Raw genomic sequence first — 27057 nt, forward strand, 5'->3', positions numbered from 1 at the left:
CAAGCAAAAAGGAATATAAGCACAACGCAATAAACCCAGATGTGTGAACAAGCCCTAAATAAATCACATGCTCAAGCTCTAACTACAGCTGCAGAGAATTCATGCAGGAATGCACACGTTACAGAAATAGGCTATATGAATTAGTCTGAAAATTCCAACAGTAGTAGATATGTTCCTGACATCACCCAGTCTAATACCAGATTGGTTTAATTAATTCCTATGAATTAAAATAGCAGCCACAACATAAAAGATAAAAGATGGTTCATGGATCATTTAGTACACCACACATTTGAGAATGAATTAAATGGCCCTGGATACCTAAGATTAAAAAAGCAAACCAAGTGCTTAGGTTTTATTTCTGGTTTCAGGAGATTAAAACAAAAAACACTCTTCCATGTTTGGAATGCAGGGAAACCCCTGAAACATAAAGAATGCCCCGCCAGGAGACTCTTGATGGGCACTCACGTTTATGGCCCTTTCAACGCTAGTTGGAAAACTTTTTATTTTCCTGTGATATGTAAAAATAATCTTTCAGTGCTTTGCAGTGCTGTTTTATAGGGCTGACTGCTGGTGGTATTATCTCTACTATTTCTAATGAACAATTTATTATTATTTATTTAAGACATTTATATACCACTTAATGATTAATATTTTAAGTGATTATAAGTTTGATGGTGGTGGTGGTTATTATGGTCATGGACTAGCAAACTGTATTGTTTGCTACCCTGAGAATGTTATTAGGCGATATAAAAATGTTGTAAAATGAAATGAAATGAAAAAGCCAAGTCTTTACCCAACATTGTTTTGAAACAAAGTTCCGTTCCCATGTATTGTACACTGTTATTACGCAACTTGCCTTTCTACAGAGGAGCAGGAGCCCTGTGACAGAGGAGTTTTCCTCCCTTTTGGGGGGGGGGGAGGGAACAAGCTGCGCCACTGAATTAGACCCTCCACACACGAAAACATGTGCCCTGCCATAAAAGCTTCTCAAAAGCATTACTCCAGCTTTGCCAGCTGCCCACCATACAGCTGCTGTTCCCTTGAAGGCATTGTGAGGGTGTTGGGCACATCTGCTGAGGAGATACAGATACAGAATTGGGCACTGAAAGCATGGTCCTGGCAATGGATCCTGAGTAGCCTCACAAGCAATGTGATTTCTTTATGCTGGGACTCTTAACACAGAGAGAACCTCTACAAGCCAATGAATAAGCCAAGAGTTCCAAAGGAAGAAATACAAGCCACTAAATATCACACAAACCCAGGTGCCTTGTTTAATGCCAGTATTCTTTAAACCTGGCAGGGGGAACACTGCCAGAAATTCGGTGAAGTCCAGTGAGATCCTATGAACAGGTGGAGCTGCTTTATAGCAAGTCAGATTGAGGGTCCAATTAGCTCAGTACCGTCTGCAAGACCTCAGCTGGGCCCCCTTCCCAGTCATGCTGGCAGAGCCCCTTTTAAGCAGGGGCGCCAAGAACTGAACATGGGGTCTCCTGTATGCAAATCTTGAGTTCTCTTACTAAGCACAGTGGTCGGATGCAAGAGAGGACAGGGCTGCTACACCTGTAATAGTTGTGTAGAAGTGGGAATTGCACCAGGTATAGATTAGCACACAATGTACAACATACCCTCTTCTACGTAATTATTAAAGCTGCAGGAGCCCTTCCTGCTTTTGCGTCTGGCCACTGACTCCGACTCCCTGCCATGCACAACTTCTGAGCCATTGTGCAGCGAACCCATTGAACATATGCTTATTAACTAGCTAATGACCTATATAAATCCAGTCTCTGGTTAGGGAAGATCCACCGATTAGTGGTAGAGCATCTCTTTTGCATGCAGAAGGTCCCAGTTTCAACACTGACATGTCCAGGGAAGGGCTGGGAAAGACCCCTGCCTGAAATCCTGGCGAGCTGCTGCCAAATCAGTGAAGATAGTACTGAGCTAAATGGACCAATGGCCGGACCTCATATAAGGCAGCTTCCTATGCACCTCCTGAAGTTTGTTCCTCTTTCAGTTACATTTATTGGGAAATGCTTTAATTTTGTGGAATGAGCAAGACAAGTTACTGAAATCTATCTGGAGTCCAAGGTCTTCCTTTGTATGATTGACTGATTAGCATGTAAATACTAAAAGTCTATGTTCGTATAATTTATTATGAAATGTCACCTTTCTGAAGAGCTTACTGCTTCTGTATCAGTCAACAGCAGCCTCAATACAATACCTAGTTTTAAAGAAATAATTATTCTGAAGCTACATAACTTGCCCTAGAAAGAACTGATTTGCTTAATTTGAATACTCAATGGCACTTCAGCTAGTGCCATATTTGGGCATGTTATTCCACTTCAAGCTTCAAATAAGATTACCTGGTACAATTCCTCATTCTCACAATGACACCTTCAGCCACATCTAATTTTACTTATTTATTTATGAACATACCTATTGTAGTAAACAAATGTTCTGATTCTGTTTTAACCAGATGGGACCACCAAAACCCACTGTGCGGACAGTGGTGTTTTTCCTATTGCTAGCTCAATCTCAGCTGCACTTCCGACCCTTTCTGCAGGACTCTAAACAATTTTCAGATAGTTCTAGGACTTCATGGGAAACTCCTTTAAGTCTGTAGTGTGTCTACAGTTATCTTAATATCAACGTCTGTGATTAATGACTTGGCTTTCTACCTTGTTGCTGCCATGTAAAAGATGGATAATGAAGACCAACCACTGCGGATTTCTATTACTAATTCTTAATACTGGGAAGTAGGATTTCATTGATGTCACACTCACTCAAACCACATTCATGCCAATTCAAGCCCACCAAGCTGTTAATCTACTTTAGTCTGCTTGACTGAGCTGTCCACTTCACTCGTTTTCCATTTCACTACCAAGTTAACAAGTGTTCTGCTACCATTATCTCAAGTTATTTTAATAACTGTCTATATATTGTAATGCTCTAACAAATCACTCCATTTTCCTTATTTTTCTATTAATTATTATTATCATTAAATTTATTACCCCCCTTCAGCAGCAGGTCCCAGTATTAAAATTCAGTATTTAAAGCAGGTAAACCGTATTGCAGTCACAGGAGTTAAGGGTATGTCCCACACATCTCAGGTACCAAAAGCCAGAGTAAAGAGGTACCGTACATCTTCCCCATTCACCAAAAGCTGTATAGTGAAGGTGCCAGATGCACCTCTGTGATGAGGGAATGTCACAACTTCATAACAAAGGGGATGGCTTTGACCTTTTTTTTTGCTTCTGAAGAAAAAAAAAGCAAAGCAACAGCCCTTTGCTCTGAGGTGAGGTTTTTATTTTTGTTACTAGAAATACAAAAAACCACATAAATAGGAAGCAGAAAAGAAAGTCAAGCTCTGGGATATACCTATTGCAATTTCCTTCTTTCTATGTTATTTAAGAGAAATTACCTTTTGGGTCTGTGTTGTTTGTACTTTTTGTGGGCTCTTCCATTTTATGTACTGTAGGTTGTAATTGTTCATTAACAAGTACTTTCAGTCTTACCATGCCAAGGGATGATATGTAACCATCCCAGCATCATCCCTTACATGAAGAATGTTCATAAGTGACCTAACCTGACAGACGATACAACCGCTGTGATAGAATCATTTCCATGATTGTGGCAGCTGATGAAAGGACTCCTGCAATTGTAGAAATCACTGCTTAGAGACCGTGGCTGTATTCATGAAAGGGGTGATATCCTTGCTACCTTCTCCACACAATTGTGGACACGTGCAGAATTACAAATGGCTGCAGTTGCATTACTTAGAGCCAGTCTTCCCTAGACAAAACAACCTCAGTTCTTCAATCAAGGATCTCCTCAAAAAGGAAACAAACTTTTTAAAAAAGCAGAGTTAAAGGGGGGGGGACAACTCTTGTGCTCTCTCTCTCTAGGTTTCGGTGTGTGTGGTGTTGGCCCCTATTGAGTAGTGTCCAATAAAAGTAACTATCCCCTTGCCTTCATGGTTACCACACTTTTGGACTGATTTTTTTTTAAAAAAAATATTTTGGTACGTCAAATGATGGGTGCATATAAATATAGGTGCCCATGTAGCTCTTAAACTAAAAAAGTGCAAGTTATCCTTAGGACTGACATTGACTGCCAAAAGATGCCGCTAAGAATTTTGAAGAGCGAGTGACCAGGCTTTTGCCCCTAGAGAGCATCTCCATTATGTCTATACCACTATCAAGTTACTAATAGTGGATCAGGAAGTTCACCATTGCTGCAGAGAAAGAACCATCAGCACACAGCCTTAATCACATTAAAAAGTTAGTATTGCCATCAGAGGGCAGTATTTGCTATGCATAATCATGGCTGAAAGTTTTTCTTTCAAAGAAGCATTAAGAAATATAGATAACATGGAGATATTAAAGATAAGATTTATGCTGCACCTACCTTTCTGGTCAGTATTAATTTACATGATACACAGATGCTAGATTCTGAAACAAGGTTAAATGGATGAAACAGGTGGATGGTGGGAAGAGACGAGTGAAACAACTTTCTGTGTGCTATACAGTCAGGGCCATCTATAAAAAGCAACTGTGTAATGAAAACAATTGTTCTACGTGATGCAGTGGACCTTCTTCCATTTGCTATGCAATGTCTAGAACTTAAGACCAACACAGAGGCTGTGAAATAATATACATAAAAATCTGCACATGATACTTGCTTATTATTTGAGCTTGATACATTCTGGGTATGCTGTTGTTGTTATTCATTCAATTTATAATAATAATAATAATAATAATAATAATAATAATAATAATAATAATAATTTTTATTTATACCCCGCCCTCCCTGGCCAAGATGCTACCCTTCCTCCCATAGCAGGCCAATATGTTGACACATATATAAATTAGACTTACAAAGAACTCACAGCACTCTGTAGTTTGTATGTAACATTGAGACAGAGGTCGCCAACCTGTTTGGGAGTGTGGCACACTTTTGAATATTGAAATAGCACTGTGGGCACCAGCCACGAAACAGCTGCCTTTGGGGCATGGCATGGGGAGAAAAAGATTGCCATGGGGTACGGCATAACACAGAATTAAAGAAAGTACAGTCATTGTTGCTTCCCCGCTCCACCCCCTGCTCCAGACAACCTCAGTTGGTCAAGGGAAGTCAGACATGTCTGACTGGTCCTGTGGAGATCACACAATATTGATTTCTCTTTCTTTCACACACTGATGCTGTTGCTGTCTAATAGGGGGCATTCTTCAGTACCAGGGAAACCATACAAGGTGGCTAAATAATATTCACTTTCTCATGCACACACTCACTGCACACATACAGACCTCAGACAAACATACATCTCTCTCACACACTCAATCAATCAATCAATCAATCACACATACAACCTCACAGACCAAACATATTCACCCTCCCACTCTCACACATAGACCCCATGTGCACCACGCACAGAAGGAGGTGTTCTCTAGATTGACAACCTCTGTACTAAGCAATGGTTTAGTGCAATGTGCATGAGCTGCAATAAAATCAAAGCTCAGATTTGCACACTCCTGACCCTGTTGTATGATTTACATTCCACAAATCCTGACAGTGACAAAGGAACCAGATTTTGTCATTTAGAAGAAACTCTGTGCTAAGTTTCTAACAAGCCAACTTCAAACCATGGTTTATGAAGCTGGCTTGTTTAACTGTCTTTTAAAGCACAAAATCAGGTCTGTACATAAAGCTACACCAGTATTATCTGAAACTGAAAGGAGACACTGCTGAGGTCCTTTCCTTCCTTATGTGGAGAGGAGAGGGGAGCACCCAAACCCAAGGCAATGTTCAGGCTCCTTCCAGATCATGCACATGGTGCTAAATCATTATGTGCAAATCAGTCCGCTGAGATTTGTCACTGTTTAAAGCTCTGAGTGCCACAAGTATATGTAACTGCAAATATGAAACCTACAAGATTTATTCTATGTTGCAGTCTAATGCATATGGACTAATCCACGTGGGGGTGTGGGGGTGTTGGGGCATGATTCAACCACTATGTCTAAATCAAGTGGGTGGTCATGCATGAAGGTAGGGCTGGCCTTGAATGACCTAGGAATGAAAGAAACACCATATTTCCATTTCAAAGTTAATTAGACTTTTATGAGTGTGTGTTCAGACTATAAATAACTACCAACTCATTTTCACAATCTGTATGTAGAGTTCATCTTCTTCAGTTTTAAATACTGCCATCTGAACATTTCTGGGGCTTGAATTGTTGTTAAAAATAATTTTGTAATGTTTAGAATTTAGCATGTAATCCTAATTGCACTAACTAAGAAGCCAGCCCCACTGAATTTGGTTGTAATCATCTCTGAATGCAAATGCATAGGACTAAACTCTTAAATTTCCATTTTATTATTTTACCACAAAAGACAACAATCATGGTTCATTGCCTACTTGTCTGACCAAGGAAAATGACCTTGTACCAACACATTTACTAGAAGAGCATTTGTTTTTTGTGCTGACCCAAAGTTACACTCTAAGTTAGCATGAGTTAATGGCATTATTATTATTAGTCCTGAGGGGTCCTACAGGCCAATGGCCAAATAATTAAACAGGAGTCCCTCCTTCTTACTTGGCTTTTTTTCTCAGCTGAAATCCCAAAAGATTATAACCTTTCATCATGGTAGAGTTGTTCCAACTCAGTGATGATTCTGGTAGCCCTTTTCCGCACTTTCCCCAATGATACAATATCGAGCAGCTAATGGCTTTTTCCACCTGCCTTGCCCCACCCTCCAGCCCTAGGAGCCTTTATAAGGGAGCTGTTTCCAGAGGAAGGACTGTGAGGGGGGAGAGACTCAGAAGGTGGCTGGTTTCACCAATGCAGCTCTACCTCATTTCCCCCCTGCTTCTGAAGTCAAGTGCAATCATGTTGGACTTCTCTGGCAATTGTCCATATGTTAAATTTGATAGCACTATGATCACTGTTCCCCATCAGTTCAACTGCACATTTCCTGCCTTCCATCTGGCCCTGGGCATCACTTGAAACTCCCTTCTCATCAATTCCATCACCAGCTGTCTTAGGGCAGAGTGAGTTGGGGTTTTCTAGATTTCTTATATATGTGCTCTGGTCCATGGGGTCATGAAGAGTCGGACACGACTAAACGACTAAACAACAACCAATTTTTTTTTTTTTTACGTTTGTGTTGTGACCAGAACATGAATCTACCCACAATCAATGTGAGAGTAATTTAAGACACTCATTACAACAACACTTTATCCTTTTAGATGCCTAATTGATTGCATTGTCCATCTCAAGATCCCCCTGGGCATTCTGCTGAGGGGGTAATAATATATCCCCAATTCTATTACTTTGGGATATGCATTATCATCCCACTTCCTGTGAAAAAGCCTGTTCCTTTGGAGATGTCAAGTTTCTTTGATTTTATGTTCTCTTTCACATACAGTTACACCATTCTCATATGCCCTTCCCTTTCATAGAATCATAGAATCATAGAGTTGGAAGAGACCACAAGGGCCATCGAGTCCAACCCCCTGCCAAGAAACACCATCAGAGCACTCCTGACATATGGCTGTCAAGCCTTTGCTTCATAGAATATTAGTACCGAAAAGATAACTGTATCTCACTGGTTCTTTCCATTCCACATTGGCTACTATATCTATGCTCTCCTTTGGTTTTGAAGGACACTCTAGCTTGCCCATTTTGGCTCACAGACTTCTTGTGGAAGTGTATGACCATCTATATGTGATGTCGCTCTCCAAATTTCCCCCTACCACACTAAATGGTTATCATGTACCCTTACACTTTCATTGCCTAATTCTGCTCCACTCCCATATGCAACGCTCCCATTTTCACCCTAACCAGGTGCTCTTTAGTTCCTATCTACTTTTCCTCAATGATTGGTTTCAAAACTACTCTGCCACTTTTTTGATGTGCCAGCAATCTGTTTCCCCTCCAGTTTAAGTGGTGCCTGTCCTTATTGTAGAAGCCCTATTTGTCCCATAACAGCCATTAAGTGTTTGAGGTAGGAGGTCTGGGCTGTACAAATCATCCCTACATGGATTCCTGAGTCACACACCACCTCCAATATGACCTATATATTGGGGGCATGTCTGCAGAGGGGCAGTTTCCTGACTATACAACTGCTCTCCTCATGAGCTGTAATTCTGAGTACTCAGAAAAAAGGCCCAACAAGGCTAACACTTAAGACACACAATGCTAGACACTTTTGGTCATACAATGCCATTAGATAAGATTTCTAGAGATCATTTTACATTCTAAAAAAAGTAAACCTTTTTAGAATATTTACTATATGCAATTATAGAACTCTAGTATCCACATTACACAAAACTACCTATCAGAGTATCTTAATATACTTTACCTAGAAAGTCACAGAAGGTAAGACAACCATTGAACAGCTTTTGCCCTTGATCAAGGCAACAGGCTTCTTTAGTAAGCCACCTGGCTGGCAGCTCTACATTCTCAGTACAGGTACAGATGGGTATTTTCTTAAAGAATATTCTCTAGGGTCTCACAGAAAGTCACCACGTCAATTACGGAGTAGTAATTCAAAGGGCAGCATGTGAATCCTTGGCTGAAAAGGTATTTAGATGGAAGTCTTATTTTTGTCTCACTGGAAGTAAGTGAAAACAGCTAGGATAGATCAAATGTAATTCACCATTGGAGACATGTGATAGATGGACCTTTGGTCTGCTTCTGAAAGGAAGTTTTTATTCTTTGTGCTCCTTACCTAAGTGATCAGCATTTAACAACTGTCATCTAGATGTGAATTTCTTTTGGACACTAGTACCTTAGCAAGTTCCAGAATTTTATTCACACATTTAAATTGCTTATCATAGAGATCACTTTCAAGAGAAACTGATTGTGCTATGCTTTTTTTCACCCTTTCAGTTTTACTTTTCAACTCTAGAATTCAAGTTTTCTTGTTATTCTTGTTGTTGTAGGTTCAAAGGATATCTCAAAGCTTGTTTGGAGCTGGGATAATATAATAAAAAAGGGGGGGGGAGCCTGAAAAGCCCAACTGATCTAGGCTTGACTGGGTACTCACTCTGTCACACAGCTCTTCAAATGTGAAGTCTGCAATGGTTCCACACGCTTTATTCACTCTCAGCTCTCTGCCTTGTACTTTTAAAATCCTTGGTCTAGTTACTATGGGAACATGAACAAAGACTCAATCTTGTCTGGATAATTACTACAAAACTCATCTCTTACAGATAGGAAATGCATAGCTTGATGAATAATAGCACATGATTCAACACATAAATTAGACAAAATGCTGATACAATGACTGCCACTTGAGTGTGGCATCAACCCATATACAGCAGTGGAACTTATTAATTGGTCAGTGGAGATTGGGCATTGTGTTCTAAATGTATTCTCTTTCAAGAGAAATTAACTTACGTACAATCATTTTGTTTTTGAGCCAGCTCATCAAACAACTTATCCATGACAGCCTCCACATCAGCTTCACTTGTGCTACAGTGAAAAGAATAATAGAATATGAAATTAATAACACTTGAAGCCAACATCAAACAGCTGCCTGAGCTTGCTTAGCTTTTTGCCCATAAAAAAGGAGAGAGAGTGAGAAAGACAGAACAGGATGTTATGTTGTAAATACAAACATTAGAGTTAGAATACACTTAAAAGCAGAGAACATTAACTCTCAGGTAGATGATTCTGCTTTATTTGCATACATAGGAAGACTTTTGTGTTTCAAGCTGTTTCCAGTAATGAGGCAATGCCAGGCCAGGCCATCAGATAGATAGATACACACACACACACACACACACACACACACACACTGGGAGGAGAGCAGAGAGAAGAAACCTCGTGGTGCATCAGTAGCAGCAAAACTGGACGCCTTCATTTGCCCCACCTGCAATGAAACATGTCTCTCCCATGTTGGTCTCTACAGCCACAGCAGGCACCATAACTGCCCAATGCTTTGACTTACTCTCAATGGCGCGCTGTTCCATTGTCTCTTGAGACAGACAGATGCCAACAATGCATACACACTATGTCTATACCTCGCACACAAAATGAGAGCAAGGAAGCAAAAGCTAGCAAGCATCTGAAGGGGAACCCTTACAAACCTCTAAGAGGGTGCAGTGAAATTATATCTGAAGTAAATGTTATTTTATCACAGGTTTAAATAGATACAAATAAAATGTAATGTGTTGATCTGACATTTTCTAGAATAAAGTTTGCATTCCTATGCCCTCTTACCTAGGAATAAGTCCCACTAAATTCAGTGGGCTTTACTTAAAAGTAAACATGTATAGGATCATACTGTATATAATTAGTTTTGACATATCTAAAATCCTTCTCCAAATAATTTGAGATGCCCAAAGATTATGAAATTACAGGAAATTTTCAGCAATGATTGAAGCAGCCACTTACGCATAACCATCCAAAAAGTACAAAAGAGGAAGCAGATTTGCATAAAATTCGCATATAGTGGTAATTTATATGTTTATATACCATTTTAGAATTATAGGTTGATACTCTGTGTTGCATGAGCAGAAGTCTACTTGCGCAATGGGCCTTTCCTTTCCTTTCCTTCCCCTGACACCTTTCCCAAGTCTGCTCCAGAGTCTCAAAGGGATTCAGCTAGACATCACCCATTTACTATAATTTAAATAGAAATGCAATACATATTACTATAGTGGGAAATACTATGACCATGTGGCATATGTATTTGCTTGCTTTGCTGTCTAGGTGTTAACGATTGTTAGAGACTCCTGGTCTCTCTTCTTATGGTTCTTTATGTTTAAACTGGACTTAGTCTGGATACAGAATGCAAAAATGTTATAATAAACTTCTTTTGTGCAGTAAAAAGTGCTAGTAGTTTTAAGGACTGGGACTATGGAACCAAACACAGAAAAATTGCCCTAATATATATATATTCCCCACATTTCAAGCCTTCAGACAGACCACAGCTGTTCCATTTCAGCTTGTTGCAATCTTTGACTCAGCCCTTTGTGAATTCAGGCAAAAGTACAATGCCAGCAAATATGTATACAGTGGTACCTTGGGTTAAGAACTTAATTCTTAATCTGAAACTGTTCTTAACATGAGGTACCACTTTAGCTAATGGAGCCTCCCGCTGCCGCTGCGCCGCTGCCACTTGATTTCTTTTCTCATCCTGAAGTAAAGTTCTTAACCCGAGGTACTATTTCTGGGTTAGCGGAGTCTGTAAGCTGAAGCGTCTGTAACCCGAGGTACCACTGTACTAAGGATGGTGCCCCACCATTAGCAATCCATTAGTATCTCATCTTGCCCACTAGGAGAGAAGGCCCTGAAATATAAGTTAGACTCTGTGGGATTCTTCTGCCCTTGCTCCCATATATATACCTTTAGCTCAAAATGTAGCAATGCCAGAAGCAGAAATCCATCCCCATAACATTACCTAGCACCTCTCTTTATAGATCTGGAGTGGGAACTCTGTTTATGGGTTAAACAGGCAAATTTTGCCCAAGCCCTTTGATGCTCAGTCCAGATTTGCAGGAGGAAAAACCACGTTTCTATAGAAGTACCAATCGACATTCAATGCAGTCCAAGCTTAACACAATATCAACATACATGAATTCTACCACAATATGAGAAAATAAATTGTTTCTCCCTTAAAAGATAAAATTTTAGTATTTCAAAATCATTTGTTAGTATTGCCAGCACTAATTGTGGCCTTGAACCCACTATGTGAAGTGAAATTTCTTTTTTCCTACTCAGGATGGGAAGCAATGCTCAGTAACTTTTAATTAACAAGTCCCTAACTCCAATATTTTACTCCTTCCCCAGAAGCCTAAGAATAAGGTTAAAACCTAAAACTTCAGGTCATATCCAGTTGTCTGGCAATCCTGAGTATAAAACTCACCCAAAAATTATATACAAGGTGCTACCCCTGGATTATGAACTAAATGGTACACTCCCATTATAGTCCTAGAGTGGGGCTAATCATTTTGCTAGCTGGAAAGCCCAGTCCTTATTTAAACTCCTCAAAAATAATATTAAAAAAACAATGCCATAATAAAGCTACAAGTAGATTTGTACTTGTATTGGCTTGATTAAAACCACTTTCTCTTCTTAAATGTTGGAACAACTTTGCATCACATATACTTGTATTCTCAAATTGCTCTGAGGGTAAACTATCATTAGGGAAACAGAAATCAAAGCTATACAGATAAATTGTACTTATAGCTGTATTATGGTATTATTTTTTATCATCTTCAAACAGAGAATAAATGCTGAAGGAAATCAACATCCGAGATACAAGCAGATCATCTGTCAAAATAAGACAAGTTTTTCAATCCACAAATGGTAACACCCAACAGTAAATGAGTCCTTGTCAGAGGATTTGTATAAATAATTAGTTTACTACAATAAAGGATGCTCTTTTATTTACCAGGGAATTGCACACTCTTTTACAAGAGGATATTCATTGCTTTATAACCATCTGTCACTTCAGTTCTGCAAACACCACACCTCCCCCCAAAATCTAATTAGTTTTGATTCAGTCACACATTTTAAACGATGTAACTGAAGATACTGAAAATGCCATCTGATGGCACTAGCACTGTGGCAAAACAGAAGATAGTTGGCATTTGTTTGGTTTTGTGGGGTGGGGGGAGTGTTTTTACTTGCCCCTGTGGCAAGACATGTTGGCTAGTGAAGGAAAGAAAAAGAAAAGAAAAATACCTTTAGCTTTAACAACTTACAGGTAATATAGCTTTCCTGCTGCTGGTAGCGTTTGTTTCCTATAGTCTATTCCGGAATCCAGCTGGATAGTGCTGCAGTATTTCTGAATACAGAAACAAAATAACAGAGTTGTTACTTTCCTTAAGCAGATGCTATGGAATTTTGCATGGGAGTACAGCATATCTTAGCAGTGCATCAGCTCATATGTCCCTATGCATCAGCATAAGGCAAACTGAATGATGGGTCCGGCAAGTTATTCACTTGGATTATGCTCATTCCACCATCAAGGCTGCTTCAAAGTTATACAAAGAAATCACTGAGAATTCTCCTCCCGGCCTTAATACAGCTGTTACAAACATACATTTTCAGCATCACTCAGTAAGCAATACAAGGTAGTAGAGCCAGGCAAAAACAACAACGTAAAGTGGACGTTTATCCAAATCAGACAAAAGGTGATCAAAGTTTCAAACAACCTCTATAGTTTTTGCTCATCAACAGGAAATAGGGGCTAGGGATGCCAGCGATCACAGCCCTAGTTTAAATGTACAAGAACAGCCCAACTCTCTGCATAGGTACTTGAAGGTAAATAAAGTGAGCTTTACATAAGCAAGCCTCTCTTTGACTTGGCAGACCTTTTTCTTCACCTGTTCTCTATAAATTGCTGCTTCGTATTATGGCATGCTGTAAGTTTTTTTAGGTTTCTAAAAGAAGTTTTATTGATACTGGGTGATTTCCAACAGTCATACTCAGTGCAGACTCAATGAAATCTATGGACCTAAGTAACTTGAGCTACCAAGTTAGGTTTTTTACAACCGGTCTACTCTGAATATGACTTAGTTGAATATAACAGATTGTGCTTTTGAATTGCAAAAGCTACATATCAAACTTTTAGAAATGCAGTATAAATAATTAACTCCAATGAGTTCTGTGGACCTTTCTTCTAAGTAAGCAAGAATAAAATTGCAGCCCAAGCAAACAGTGGTCGGCAAGAATGGATTTCTGCGGCAAATCTGGAAAAATGCCTTTAAAATTATTCTGCAGTTTGAGTAAATTTGCACAGTGTATGCAAATGCTTAATTTTACTGCAATTTGGAAGGGGCAGTTCTGAATATTTTTAAATGTATAAATTGCTATTATTAGTAATGTTATTATCCCTCTCCCACCTTCCTTAGGAGCTGTCTGCTCTGAGGGAAGCTGGATGGAAGGTCTGGGAGTTTGTGGCATCGGTTCCTGAAGTTGCCTAAGGATATTTTGTATCATTTGTTTATTCTAATATTGTTTGAAACTATGCATTATCTTGGCACATAAAGGCAACACATACATACATACTAATAATTATATAATAATAGCAATGATTGCATGGTGGATAATAGATCAGAACACATGAGGAAGTAGGAAGGGAAAAGTTGTTTCTAAGGACAAGGAGATCTGAACTTGGCTTACCCCCACCCCAATGAAACATGAAGGCCTTCCCTTATAGTGAAAACTGATGTTCTTATAATTGTGCTCAAGCTTCTGGAATCTGCATTTGAGATGCTAGTTCAGGGGTAGGCAACCTAAGGCCTGTGGGCCAGATGCAGCCCATGCGCCTTCTCAATCTGGCCTGCGGACGGTCCGGGAATCAGCGTGTTTTTACATGAGTAGAATGTGTACTTTTATTTAAAATGCGCCTCTGGGTTATTTGTGGGGCCTGCCTGGTGTTTTTACATGAGGAGAATGCGGGCTTTTATTTAGAATGCATCTCTGGGTTATTTGTGGGGCATAGAAATTCGTTCATTCCCCCCCTCCAAAATATAGTCTGGCCCCCCCACATGGTCTGAGGGACAGTGAACCAGCCCATGGCTGAAAAATGTTGATGACCCCTGTGCTAGTTCCATGGTCTGCAGCAAAAGCATGGTCATATTGTTGGGTCACCTGACTTCAGCACAGGCAGGGCCCCTTATTATCAGGTGACCTATTCACATCACAAACTATTCTCTAAGCTTCCATACACTGGAACATCTTAATAACAGAAATACATGACTTTACATATATACACAGAGAGGTGGTTATGTAAATAAAAATGGAGATCTCTCAACATTTGAAATACTTACACAAGGAAAATTGCTATTTGAAAAGGTCTTGGGCTACTGCACAGTGAGATTAATTGCTCACACAACACAACACAAAAGACATGTCAGAATGTTGTACAATGTAAAATAAAACATTCTTAGGATAAAGACAGACATAATATTTGGTAGTAAAGTTCACATGCTTCTGGATTGTTGAAATTCTGCATGCTCCGAAATACTTCATCACAAATTTGCCTACTTTCTTTTTTTTTAGTGTTAAAAATAATAAGCCCAATAGAAACAATACATGTATTAATTTGGTCTCTCTTTGAGCAACTGACTTCTCCATCATGGGATTGATTAAAGCTTACAGGCATGATTGCATTCCACCCTCACTAATCACCATCAGGGAATCCTAATCAGCAGCTAAAGAACTTTTAGCTGGAGTCTTCATATTTTAGCCCTTAATTTTAAAGCTACACTCCTAACAGTTGGTTTACATTTAAAGTCTTTTGATAATCCTATTCATCTGCAGTGTTAAAAGTCTCCTGTCCTTTCCCCAATGGTAGTAGAAGCTAGTCATAGCAGAGCTGCATGTCACATCAAAGGAGCATTTCAATACCATTGGCATAAAGACTGTGACTTCTTACACTATTCAATTTTAATGCTTAGAATTATTCAGCTGCTCGCATTATTATGTATTGGTTTATGTATTTATGTAGAGCAAAGGACAAACACAATTAGATTCTGAAAATATAATTAAGAAGGTTAAAAAAACACCTTATCACTCACACACGTTACTGTAAGGGGGAAAACTTTAGACTCTGTAAGGTAGAAATGGAGACAAACCGTGATATTAAGAATTTCTGTTAGAATGAAATAATAACCCTAACACTACTGAAAATGATACAGCCATTGGAGACAACTATGCTTTCCTCCATATAACCACTACAAGTTAGATGTAACATCCATACTGAAAATACAGCATAGGAACATAGCAATCTGCCTTATACCAAGTCAGACCATTGGTTCCTCTAGCTCAGTTTGGTCTAAAGTGACTAGCAGTGTCTCTCGACAATTTCAGGCAGGTTTCTCTCCCAGCCCCAAATGGAGATGCTGTGCATGAAAGCTGGAACCTACATGCCAAACAGATGTTCTACCACCAAGCTATGACCCATCCCAAAAAAGATTTGCATGCCCCCCCCAGCCTGATACCCAGTTTTCCTTTAAAAAATTAAGTTTCATTATTAAATTAAGGGTTTTTTATTTGGACATCTGTTCTTAAAAATAAATACATAATTAAGTCCTTACAAGAGATTAAAAAGAAATATATTTCTCAAACAGGAGGAATACCTCCTCATTAAAGCCTGCTACAACGCCTATGTGCTAGCACTTCTTCCAAATATTCGGTTGTATTATCAATTCACTAATTTAGTCAATTGGCTAGGATTTCTACCAGTGTCCAAAATCTGATTTCAGGTTTTGGTTAAGGTGAATCCCTGCTTAACATTTCCCTGTTAACACTAACTATTGTGGATGCACATCTGTTATAGCTTTAGTTAGGGTCGGAGTGAGGGACTTCCTCCCAGAAAGAAGAGTGAGAAGGGGAGAGAACAATATCCTGTATCCAGTTTCTGATCTCTTTAGGTATGTTGAAAAGCTCCCCAGTATTGTGTCTATACCAATCTTGCAAGTACAAATACCTACTGCTATGATTTTGCGCGATGGGTTTTGTAATGAATTGCAAATGAATTGTCTGAAATGTTGATTTGACATTTTATTATGTTTTTATATGTGCTGGAAACTGCCCAGAGTGGTTGGGGAAACCCAGTCAAGATGGGCAGGGTATAAGGGACACAATTGAAAATACCTGCACCACAACATACCCACTCCTCCCAAACAAACTAAAGAAAATTCCCACAACACTTAACAGGTACACACAGGCCATGCTCAAAGCATGGAAAATACAAATAGGCAAACTATCCCCAACCCCATCCCCACTAATCCCCCTGGCGTACTACCCATTATTCCACCATGCAGCACAAAACCTCCAGATAAAAACCTGGTGAACCAAAGGCTTATATCGCCTAATAGACTTTTATAAAAATAACAAACCCTTGTCAACACAAGAAATACAAGACAAACTAGAAGACACCCAAATGCCCTGGTTAACACAACACCAACTACATGCCCTCTTAAACAACCCAACAGTAAAATCAGCAGCAACTAGGCCCCTGACAACCTTCAAAAACTTCCTCCTAACAGCAAAGGAAAACGGTAAAGGGACGGTATCTGCAATATACAAAATACTACTCCAAAATCCTGCAAATCCCCTAGACGCAATCAAAAAACAATGGGAGAATGACATAGGCTATGAGATTAACCCCACTCAATGGACCAGAATGTGGTCTAAACCCCCCTTTAAATCCATATCAACGAAAAGAAAAGAACTCACACTGAAACTCACTCACAGGTGGTACCTAACACCAAGGAAACTAGCGCTAATGCACCCAGGATCCTCACCAAAATGCTGGAGAGGGTGCACCTCCACAGGCACATACCTCCACATGTGGTGGGAGTGTCCCAAAATCCAACTAATCTGGACAACAGCCATACGAGAAATATGTAAAATAACTAAGCAAGTATTAGACATGACCCCAGAATTGGCCCTACTAAACATCTTCCAAGACAACAATGCCCATTTACACCACAAAGAACTCATAACCTATCTACTTTCAGCAGCCAGAAACACCATAACCAGACACTGGAGAGACCTGTCAGGAGTAAGCATGGACCAATGGTACCAAATAGTATGGGAAACAGCCCTACTAGAAAAATTAACTAATAAACTGAAACTGACACGGGGACAAACAGAAGAAGACTCCCCTTTATCACATACACAGGCCAACAGGACAATGACAATAATCCACCAACAGCATACAAATCAATATGGCTAACCTGATCCAAAACACCCACCCACCTCACTCACACACGAAAGCAAAGATCGCCACAGCCAATCACAAGCAAACAATCACACCCTAGGCCAACCCCAACCTCTCCCACCACCAAAGGAACACAAGTGAACAACACAAGCAACGCTGACACCAAACTCTACATACATTAAGCATAATAGAAACACCGCCACCCGACCCCACCCCCATCCATCTTCCCTCCTCCACCCCCTTTCTTTTTTTCTTTTCTTTTTTTTTCTTCTCCCCCTAATGCCTCAACAAATGAAACAGATTTGTAAAAATGTTACATGGGGGGAAAATACGAGGCATTACACCTACCTCTGTAAAACAAGAAAATCCTTAATAAAATATTTTAAAATAAATAATAATAATAATAATAATAATAATAATAATAATAATAGGGCAACGCCAGGCCCAGGGACTGAACCCAGCTCTTAAAATCTCTAAGTCATGTCCTCTTTCTAGCCCTGCTCTAGGGACTCTGCTTTTGCCTGCTGAAATGTGTCCTTGAACTATGATGGTGCCTTCTGCTTGCCTGAATAGAGAGGAGAAGGGGCATGCACATACATGTGTATGAAGAAACCACTAACCTTTTCATGGCTTGAATTTAGCCCACTATACAAGATAAGAATCACATTTTTTGCCCCACCCACTTTTCGCCTCTGGCCCACCAATCATGAAGCCCTCAGAAGTTTATTTTAACTACTGAAAAGGGTTATTACCCATACCCAAGCTACCCTACTTCTAACCCTGCTGCCCTCATTATGGTTCCCGAGTTCTGTGCACCTACCTAATCTACTAATTTCATGCACATACCAGAAATCATTCCCCCACACTTCCCATTAAGTGCTACTTCTTCTAGTTCTGCATTCCCAAAACTGATTCCCCTCCTGACGTTTTGGACTACAACTTCCACCAGCCTCAGCCAGCAAGGCCATACCACTTGGGGTTTACCAAAGTTGCTGTTGATAAAACATCGGTTGGGGGGAGCCCTAGCTTGTAGGAGGCTGTTCAACCGAGGGTTCAGACCAGGGGTTCTTAACCTGTGGCCCATAGACCCCATAGGCTTCAAGAGGTCTGTGGACTGAGCATACACAAGATTTTTCTACAGCGATAGAAAAAATTGTGTGTGTGTTTGTGTTTATGTGTATTTTTCTGGGGAGAGGACTTTCATCAGATTCTCAAAGGGGTCTGTGACCAAAACAACAACAACAACAAAAAACACCCTTAAGAAACACATTTAGCCTGAAATCATTTGTTGTACTCCTCTCTGTATACTTATTTCATTGGCCTAAATCTCTCCCCCCATGCTTTGTATTTCTTCTGTCTGGATATTAGTTTGTCTTCAAATCATGACATGTAACATTGCCCACACTTCAGTTCCAAACATGGTACAAAGGGTACTAAAAAGCCTTCTCTCTGAAGGTATATTGTAGGTTAAATGCACCTTGTAATCTAATAAAGAAACTGAAGATTCTGATTTATAAGATAACCAAAGTCATAGGAAGGAGATTGGGCTTTTAATTACCTCTACTTTGGGTTATGCTCTACATACAATAAACTATAGGTGAGTTAGTGGTACATTGTTTCATCTTTATTTGTTTGACCTTCTGAAGACAGTGATGGATATGATCAGGATATGATCTTAAAACAAAGATCCTGCCTTATCGTGTGAACATAAATTTCTGTAACAAAACGGAAAAGAGAGGAATCATCTAGTATTTGTGGAATAAAAAAACTTGGTCAAACTATTGTTCAGTATGCACTCAGTCTTTGTCTTCATGTTCAGATGTTGTTCAAACAGCAGACTTAAAAGAAAATAATGTCAATGAATCCTCCCAAGCACTATACATGACCTCTGGGGTAATTAGCAATCATTGAAAAGCAACAAGACTAAAATGTTCTATTCTTTATTACTGTCAGCTCTTATCTTGATCAGCATTTTAATAAAGATGGTTCGTTCCTAAGACAGTTCCATGAATCAGTCATAATTACATCCTGACACGCAGTGAATAGTAAAGCAATACTAAATATCACTTCATCAACCTTTCTAACCTTTATGCAAGTATTAACAGTAAATAATTTTTACACAATCCAACAACAGAAAATCTGCATATATCTTAGCTTTGTAGAGAGTCTACCCTAAGTGAATTTCCTGTGACCTACACCAGCAAAACACAATCGGGCATAATTATTCAAGATCCAGAGATATTCAGGTGTTGCTTTTTTTTTCAGAGTGTACAACTTCAAGCACAAAAGGCTACTTGTTCTACATAATAAACCCTCAAAGGGTTAAATGAAATGCCAGTTTCCTTTTCTCAAGCATATCCCAGTAGCTACAGAACTCTAAATTGAGAATAGAGTGCATGTACATAAATATTACATTTTTAAATAAATACAAAATGCTAAATCTAAAAAGATAAAAAGCATTTTAACACCCAAAATGATTAGATCAGGCCCTCAAGTTGGAAAAGAATACTATGCATAAAATGTGTGCGTAAGGCTATAGCTACTACTGCTGCTATGTTGCATAATTGGAGTCTGTATGTATTAAATCAGATTTGTTGTGCTTAATATTTTTAAAGGCTGACAATTATTCTCTATTAATATTGATTTATTTCCTATGTTTGTTAAAACACTGTGGATATGAAGTAACTGTTCATTCTCCATAGCTGTATCATTCTCCAGAAGCTCAGCTGGAATAAGAAGTTTAGTTTCTCTGCTTCAGCACACAAAATTGATAATTTGGTTCCTTAATTCAAATTAGATGCTTTACAGTTGTTTCTGCATACCACGTAGCTGTAGCTATGCAACAGATTGAGATCGTTTGACTATAGTTGCAATAACTATAAAGTTCTTTAAAGTTCAGCTTAGTGGGTGCATAATCAAGAGAAAGTCCTAAACAAAGGGAACAATATCAAGTTTTAGTGGGGAATAAGGTAAGAGCATAACACGGCTTCCTTTTTCAAGGTCTCTCAAGAGAATCATTCCCTACCCACTGCGACAAACAGAAGCGATATGTGAACCAACATCTTGGTCTTTGACAAGGTGCTTTGCATTATATCCAAAAGTATAAACAACTCTTACAAAGAATGCACTCCCACAACTCAGGATAGCTCTTATTCTAGTAAGTAAGTGATATACAGTATGCCTTTCTGCAAAGCAGAACAGGACTGGCTATGTTTCATGCTAGACTAAATGAGCAGTTGTTCAACAGCAGGTCAAATATATAAAGATGACTAAGTTACTTTAACTCAGTTCCATCCAATATGAAGTTTGCTCACAATGCTTTCTTACTTCAAAATCTGATTTGTACTTCCTTCCTTGGCCTGAATCTTTGCTCCTGCCAGAGCTCCAAACAGGGAAGAAGAAGAAAAGGGAAAGTGTTGATTTCAGAAACTAGATTTCCAAAATGAAAATAAATGATTAAGATCTAAGCAGACTAAGGATGGTTTACGCCTATCTCTGATGAGGTCTGCTACCTCATTACCAACAACTGAAAACTTCTGCTGCATTTTGTTTCAAGAGAATCCAAAAGTCCTTGCTGTAAAGCAGACAGGGGGGTGCAGAGTCCATTCAGTCTTTCTGTATCACAACCATTATGTAAGAAGTATAAAACACTGCCTTTATGCTGCCAAACCACAATGACTCCTCTTACATCAAAGCAGTTTCACCACTTGGGTTTTTTTCTTCCAAATTTATTCAAGCCAAGGGCAGGGAGACAACAATTCATACACACTAATTACACCTAATTATCTATTCCTCTCCCCACCCCAACTTTCGGCCAGTGTTATTTGCTATTTGGGTTTCTCACAACCTCCTCTTGCCCTGTCCATCCAGCTCAACAGTAAGTCTTTGAAGAAAACAGTTGTGGCTTTTTAGAATATTCACAATGTAAGGTTCAACCCAAATTAAACTGTTCCCATTATTAGTTTTGACACGTTTAATGTGTTAAATATGAAGGCCTTTTGCTTAATTTGGCAAATTCCTCATATCACTGCAAGGAGAGAATTGCCAGTAACACCCTCTCCTACGGGAGCGTCTCCTCACACTTTCTTTTCATGATCTAAATGAAATGTTTATTGATTAAAGTTCTTCTCTGCAGACCTCCATGGTAGCCTGTGACAAAGCACTTACAAGCCTTATTAATTGGCTCGGACCTTTGGGGCGAGGGGGGTGGAGGAAGATAAGGAAGACCTTATTTTGCATTACATCACAAGCAAAGGAAACATTAAGCAAATCAATTGCATTACAAGCAATGCAATATTGCATATCTAACTCAGAATTTGAGCCAGCTGTTGGAACCAAAGCGTTCATTTGCTTAAACAGAGAACAACTATTATTAAGATCAAAATGGAATAGAATGCAGGAGTTTGCTATCATTATTTTACCTTCGGATGACAAATATATATAATATATATTTAAATGAAGGATTGTCAAGCAGTCATCTTACTGTACTTAAAATGCAATATATTTAACAAAATATATTTTAAAACCTTACCTAATTTTTAAACATTTATTAATTTGGATTGTGAGATACAAAACTTATAAATATATTCAATGTGGTATGGATTTGCATACCTACCAAAAGACAGTTTTCGGATGATCAAACTGAATTTTTGAGTATATAGAGTTCTAATTTTGTGCATTAAAACTACTTTTGAACTCAAACTCTGATATGCAATCACATTTAAAAAGCCAAAAAAATACAATGTGAACATTTGAGCCAAAGTCTGTTCTAGTCTTATATTTACTGAGTGTATGCTTGCACGTGTATACCCCCCTCATTTTCTCTCTCTCTCACTCTTGTTTTCTAATGCTAAACACAATGATTCACAACTGAACTGTATTGTAAATTCCAAAAGTAATCCATTTAATTAACACAGGGAAAAAAGAGAAAAGCAGAGCCTACAGCTTCCATAGGTTGGGAAAGAAAGAGTCTTCTATTTAAGACTTGCTTGGGTACTTACTAAGAAGGGAAACAAAAGGCCTAACGTCTTCAGTAATGAAAAAGTCAATTGATAAGTGAAGACATCACAATATCAAAGACTTAATCCCAGCAATTCTGACTCAGGTGACAGCTCAGCAGAGGTCAGGGTGCTGACACTGACCACAAAAGCAAGTTTTAACCATTCAGCATACTGAAAGCTACTGGACTATCACAGCATTAGAATGGAACTAACTGACAAATCAATTTAATCACCAAGATGACTTTTTTATTTTAAAAAGAAATTGTCAATTCACAGATCTGTGTGCTTCTAACACAGGTGGCTTGACAAAGGCAGAACACATAATCAAAGACATTTTATATCTCCTAACCAGTGCCAGAATCCCACCCCCTGTCCCAAGATCGCTCTGAATCTGCTGGTAATAGTTTCCTGACCTAATAGTAGTATATAGTTGAATCTTCTTCCAAACATTAATAGTGGCTTTTTGACAAAAAATAAATATGATTATTTAGTGGGGTGAAAGCCGATGGAAGAATAGGAAATAATCAAACAGTCCAATTTTATACATGTTTACTCAGAAGCAAGTACCACTGAGTTCAAATAAAAGGACTTATTCCCAAGGCAATGTACATACAGTTTTATCACTGCATAAATGCTAATGGCTGTTCTATAAGGGAATCAATACTAAACACAGTTTTTTGCACAAAATCAGGTTTATTGTGTTGGTTTCTAATGATCAGTAGCTGGCTACTTGGAATCCCACTCATAGAAGAAGGAAACCTAAGTAAAATAACCCAGACTCAACTCAGACTTAAATGCTCATGGATTGCACCTTTAGTATCTAAGCAGGCTTTGTGGATTTATCACTTCCACAGTGAATGTCTTTGCTTCTACCTATAGAAGGCTCTCCACACTATTTTTAAAAAATTCACTTCTTTCATGTCATACTGATTTTACATTGGCATTTTTTGGCCACGTAGAAGACTTAAAAGACAGTTTAAAGGGAGATATGCAGGCTGCAGTCTTATTTTCACTTACCTGAGAGTAAGTCCTATTAATATCAATGGGACTTGCTTTAAAATATGTGTATTTAGACAATTATAGACTAATAAAATGAAAAAGAACCCTTCCCTATACAATTAAAATGTTGATCAAAGTAATGAAATTCTAGCTTACCTAAAAAGGATTTGAGCAATCAGAAAACGACTACAAGAACCAAGTGCAATTACAGTGCAATCTCCAGGAGTCCAAATTTAGTTTGTATTGGACTCCCATAGAAAAATTAGGAAGTAGTTCATAAAAGTTGGTAACCTACAGACAAACCATGCATCAATGAGCCCTTCTTCGTGTAAGATTAAGATATAAATCCAAGTAATACATTTTCTCTTTCTCTTTGTACCTAAAAGCTGGGAAACCTGAATTTGTTAAACCCATGACACAATAGCAATTTCATTTTTAAAAAATATTGATTTTGGTATCTGGCATGGGTGATTACTATAATGTATTGATCTGAAATGTTTTTACTGCTATTATGACTGTGATTATAATGTTTATATTTTATATGCTTTTAAATTATTTTAAAGGTTGTAAGCCACCATTGGAAATATTGTATTCTGAAATGTAGTGAAGAATTTAAAAAAGATAACAAATAAATAATCATAGGAAAAATGAACCTTGTAGTCATTTGTATTTTTGAAAAGAGTAGAATAGTAACAGGTAATAATGGATAGTGCTCTTCTAGACCTGGCTTGGGATTTTTTCTATCTTCATGAATACTACATGTGAAAAAAGCTGAAAAGTGAAAATTTCCTTCTGTTCTGATGTTTCCTTTTATGTTGTTGCTCTGAACTCTGTCATTCAGTTTGGAGAAAAAGTAGAGCCTCAAGATTCAAAAATATTACAAATGAAATCTTAACTTCTGCCTCCCCTAATTGAGTTATTCCCAGAAGGTTAAAGAAAATTCCTCCCAGAAATATGAACAATATTTTTGCAATAAAGATGCTTATCAGTAAGCTAGCAAGATCCCTTATCAATCACATCTTCCTTTACCTTAAGAACAGCAATGAATGGCACAAAGTTCACTCTTTGGAGCCCATTTTTATAGAGATCTGAAAGAGAACACATGGATATTATCCTCAGCACCTACTTCTGACAGGATTGTCTTTTGGTCTTAATCTTACTTACAAATACAAGTTCTACATTAGGGAGAAGGAACATTTGGTCTTCCGAGCATTGTGGACTAAATTCCCATCAGCTATGTTGGCTGTGCCAATGGGAATTAGAGTTGAACAATATGGTTGAGTTCAACGCAGCTAGGATTGTCATACGCCCAGATTTTCCCAGGCATATCCAGAATATTGAAGTCAGCAGCAGTGTCCAGGCAGAAACTGGGCAGTGTCCAGGGAAATCCAGCATTTTTTTAGCCCCAAAAGCTCAACAACTTTGGCCAAAAAACATTTCCCCACTGTTTGAAATATGGGAACCCTAACACAGGCTCTCTATCTCTGTTCTACCAAATCAAGAAATAAGGACGGAAAAAAGAAAATAATTTAAATTTAAATCTTTGGCTGTAATGTTTTTTTAAAACTAAACTGTATTTAAAAGTAATTAATATATTCTTCTTACTTAATTAAATTAACCACATAGTTTAAATGTATCTCATTGCTTTGGAGAGGTTAACTTTATAAAGCATAAAGCTACACAATACAGTGATTAACATTTCAGTATCTGCTTTTTAAAATATACTTAAATTCTAATGTATGAGACAAAAAACATCATTTAAAAAATAAATTTGACTGCATTGCACTCTAAATAAGAAAAATGGGAGGAAATAGAACATCTCCAGAAAATTTGATTTGAATCTATGATAAAACATGTGAAAACATGTACCGTATTTTTCGCCCTATAGGACGCACCGGCCCATAGGACGCACCTAGTTTTCAGGGAGGGAAAATCAAGGAAAAAAATATGATTTCCCCCCCGCAGCTCTGGGAGCAGCGGACAGGCTGCACGCAGCCTGTGCGCTACTCCAAGACCTTCTCCCTGCTTTTGCGGGAGGTGGCGGAATTCCCCCACCTCCCACAAAAGCCCACAGGAGCCCCACTTGACTCCTGCGGGCTTTTCAACCAGGAGGGAGAAGGGACTGACTCGGCCAGTCAGTCCCTTCTCCCTCCTCGGGGAAAAGCCCCCAAGAGCGGTGCGCTCTTTAAAGGGTGTGTGGCTCCTGTGGGCTTTTCTAGGAGGTGGGGGAATCCCCCCCCCATAGAAAAGCCAGCAGAAGCCGCAGAGCCCCTTTAAAGAGCGCACGGCTTTTGCGGGCTTTTGCGGGAGGTGGGGGAATTCCCCCATCTCCCCCAAAAGCCCGCAGGAGGGAGAAGGGACTGACTCGGCCAGTCAGTCCCTTCTCCCTCCTTGGGGAAAAGCCCCCAAGAGCCGCTTGCTCTTTAAAGGGTGCGCGGCTCCTGCGGGCTTTTCTAGGAGGTGGGGGAATCCCCCCCCATAGAAAAGCCAGCAGAAGCCGCAGAGCCCCTTTAAAGAGCGCACGGCTTTTGCCTGCTTTTGCGGGAGGTGGGGGAATTCCCCCATCTCCCGCAAAAGCCCAAAGGAGGGTTGGAGAGTAGCGGGAAGGCGTCATGCGGGAAGGCGTCTGCTTTCCCCACCGCCAGCCTCGAAGCCGGGTTGGAGAGTAGCGGCGCTGCTTTCCCCCACTGCCATCCTCAAACAGCAGACTCTCCTGGCTTCAGCGGAAGCAACGCGAAGCCTCCGGAGCGCAGGCTTCGGAGGCTTCGCGTTGCTATCGCTGAAGCCAAGGAGTCTGCATACGCCCCATAAGACGCACACACATTTCCCCTTCATTTTTGGAGGGGAAAAAGTGTGTCTTATAGGGCGAAAAATACTGTATGTATGCATGCATGCATGAGTTTTGTGCAATTTATCATACCCTTCCCCCCCCCCTCCCCGAAAAAGGCAAAACACACGAAAGGGGTATCAGTAGCCTGTGCACATGCTCATAACTCTGACATTTACTGCTCAGTGGAACAAGGGAATGGAAGGAGTGTGATTACAGGCACAGAATTTTTCTCAATCTGATCACATCCTGTCACTGGTGTGGATGGAAAAAAGCAACAGTTATAATCAGCAACACATGATTGCTGATGTAGACAGCCCACTACAGTTTTGCTCCAAAAAACTTCAGAACACAGCATCTATAATGATACATCTGGAAGGGCCCACTCTTGCAACAATCATAAATAAATGTATTATATTGCAGTTTTAAACATATCTTTAATATGTATATAGTTTTAACTATCAGTGTTTAATTGTTTTTAATGGATGTTATTTTCTATGTTTTAGCTGTTCTTTTTTTTTTATCTGCAAGCTGCCTTAAGTCCCAT

The 27057-nt window shown here is 39.2% G+C and overlaps 1 protein-coding gene and 1 long non-coding RNA gene across 3 annotated transcripts in view; one reads left to right on the forward strand and one right to left on the reverse strand.

The window, feature by feature from the left end:
• Positions 1–27057, reverse strand: part of AFG1L (AFG1 like ATPase) — a 61026-nt gene that overhangs the window by 9831 nt on the left and 24138 nt on the right. Inside the window, exons 7-11 of one of the 2 annotated variants that reach the window (XM_082216665.1) lie at positions 24713–24771; positions 12712–12794; positions 9402–9472; positions 9045–9145; positions 913–1070 (exon numbers count right to left, since the gene is read on the reverse strand). In XM_082216665.1, coding sequence (XP_082072791.1) covers positions 942–1070; positions 9045–9145; positions 9402–9472; positions 12712–12794; positions 24713–24771 — 443 coding nt within the window. In that variant the 3' untranslated portion in view covers positions 913–941. Of the gene's footprint in view, positions 1–912; positions 1071–9044; positions 9146–9401; positions 9473–12711; positions 12795–24712; positions 24772–27057 lie in introns of those variants that run through there. The other variant, XM_082216664.1, reaches the window with a different exon arrangement.
• LOC309529007 lies at positions 3241–3996 on the forward strand. Its single transcript, XR_014218026.1, has 2 exons — positions 3241–3356; positions 3858–3996. It is a non-coding gene; the product is annotated as an uncharacterized lncRNA (long non-coding RNA).

The sequence above is a fragment of the Podarcis vaucheri genome (assembly GCF_965113315.1).
Source record: "Podarcis vaucheri genome assembly, chromosome: 3".
NCBI classification, from domain to species: Eukaryota; Metazoa; Chordata; class Lepidosauria; order Squamata; family Lacertidae; genus Podarcis; species Podarcis vaucheri.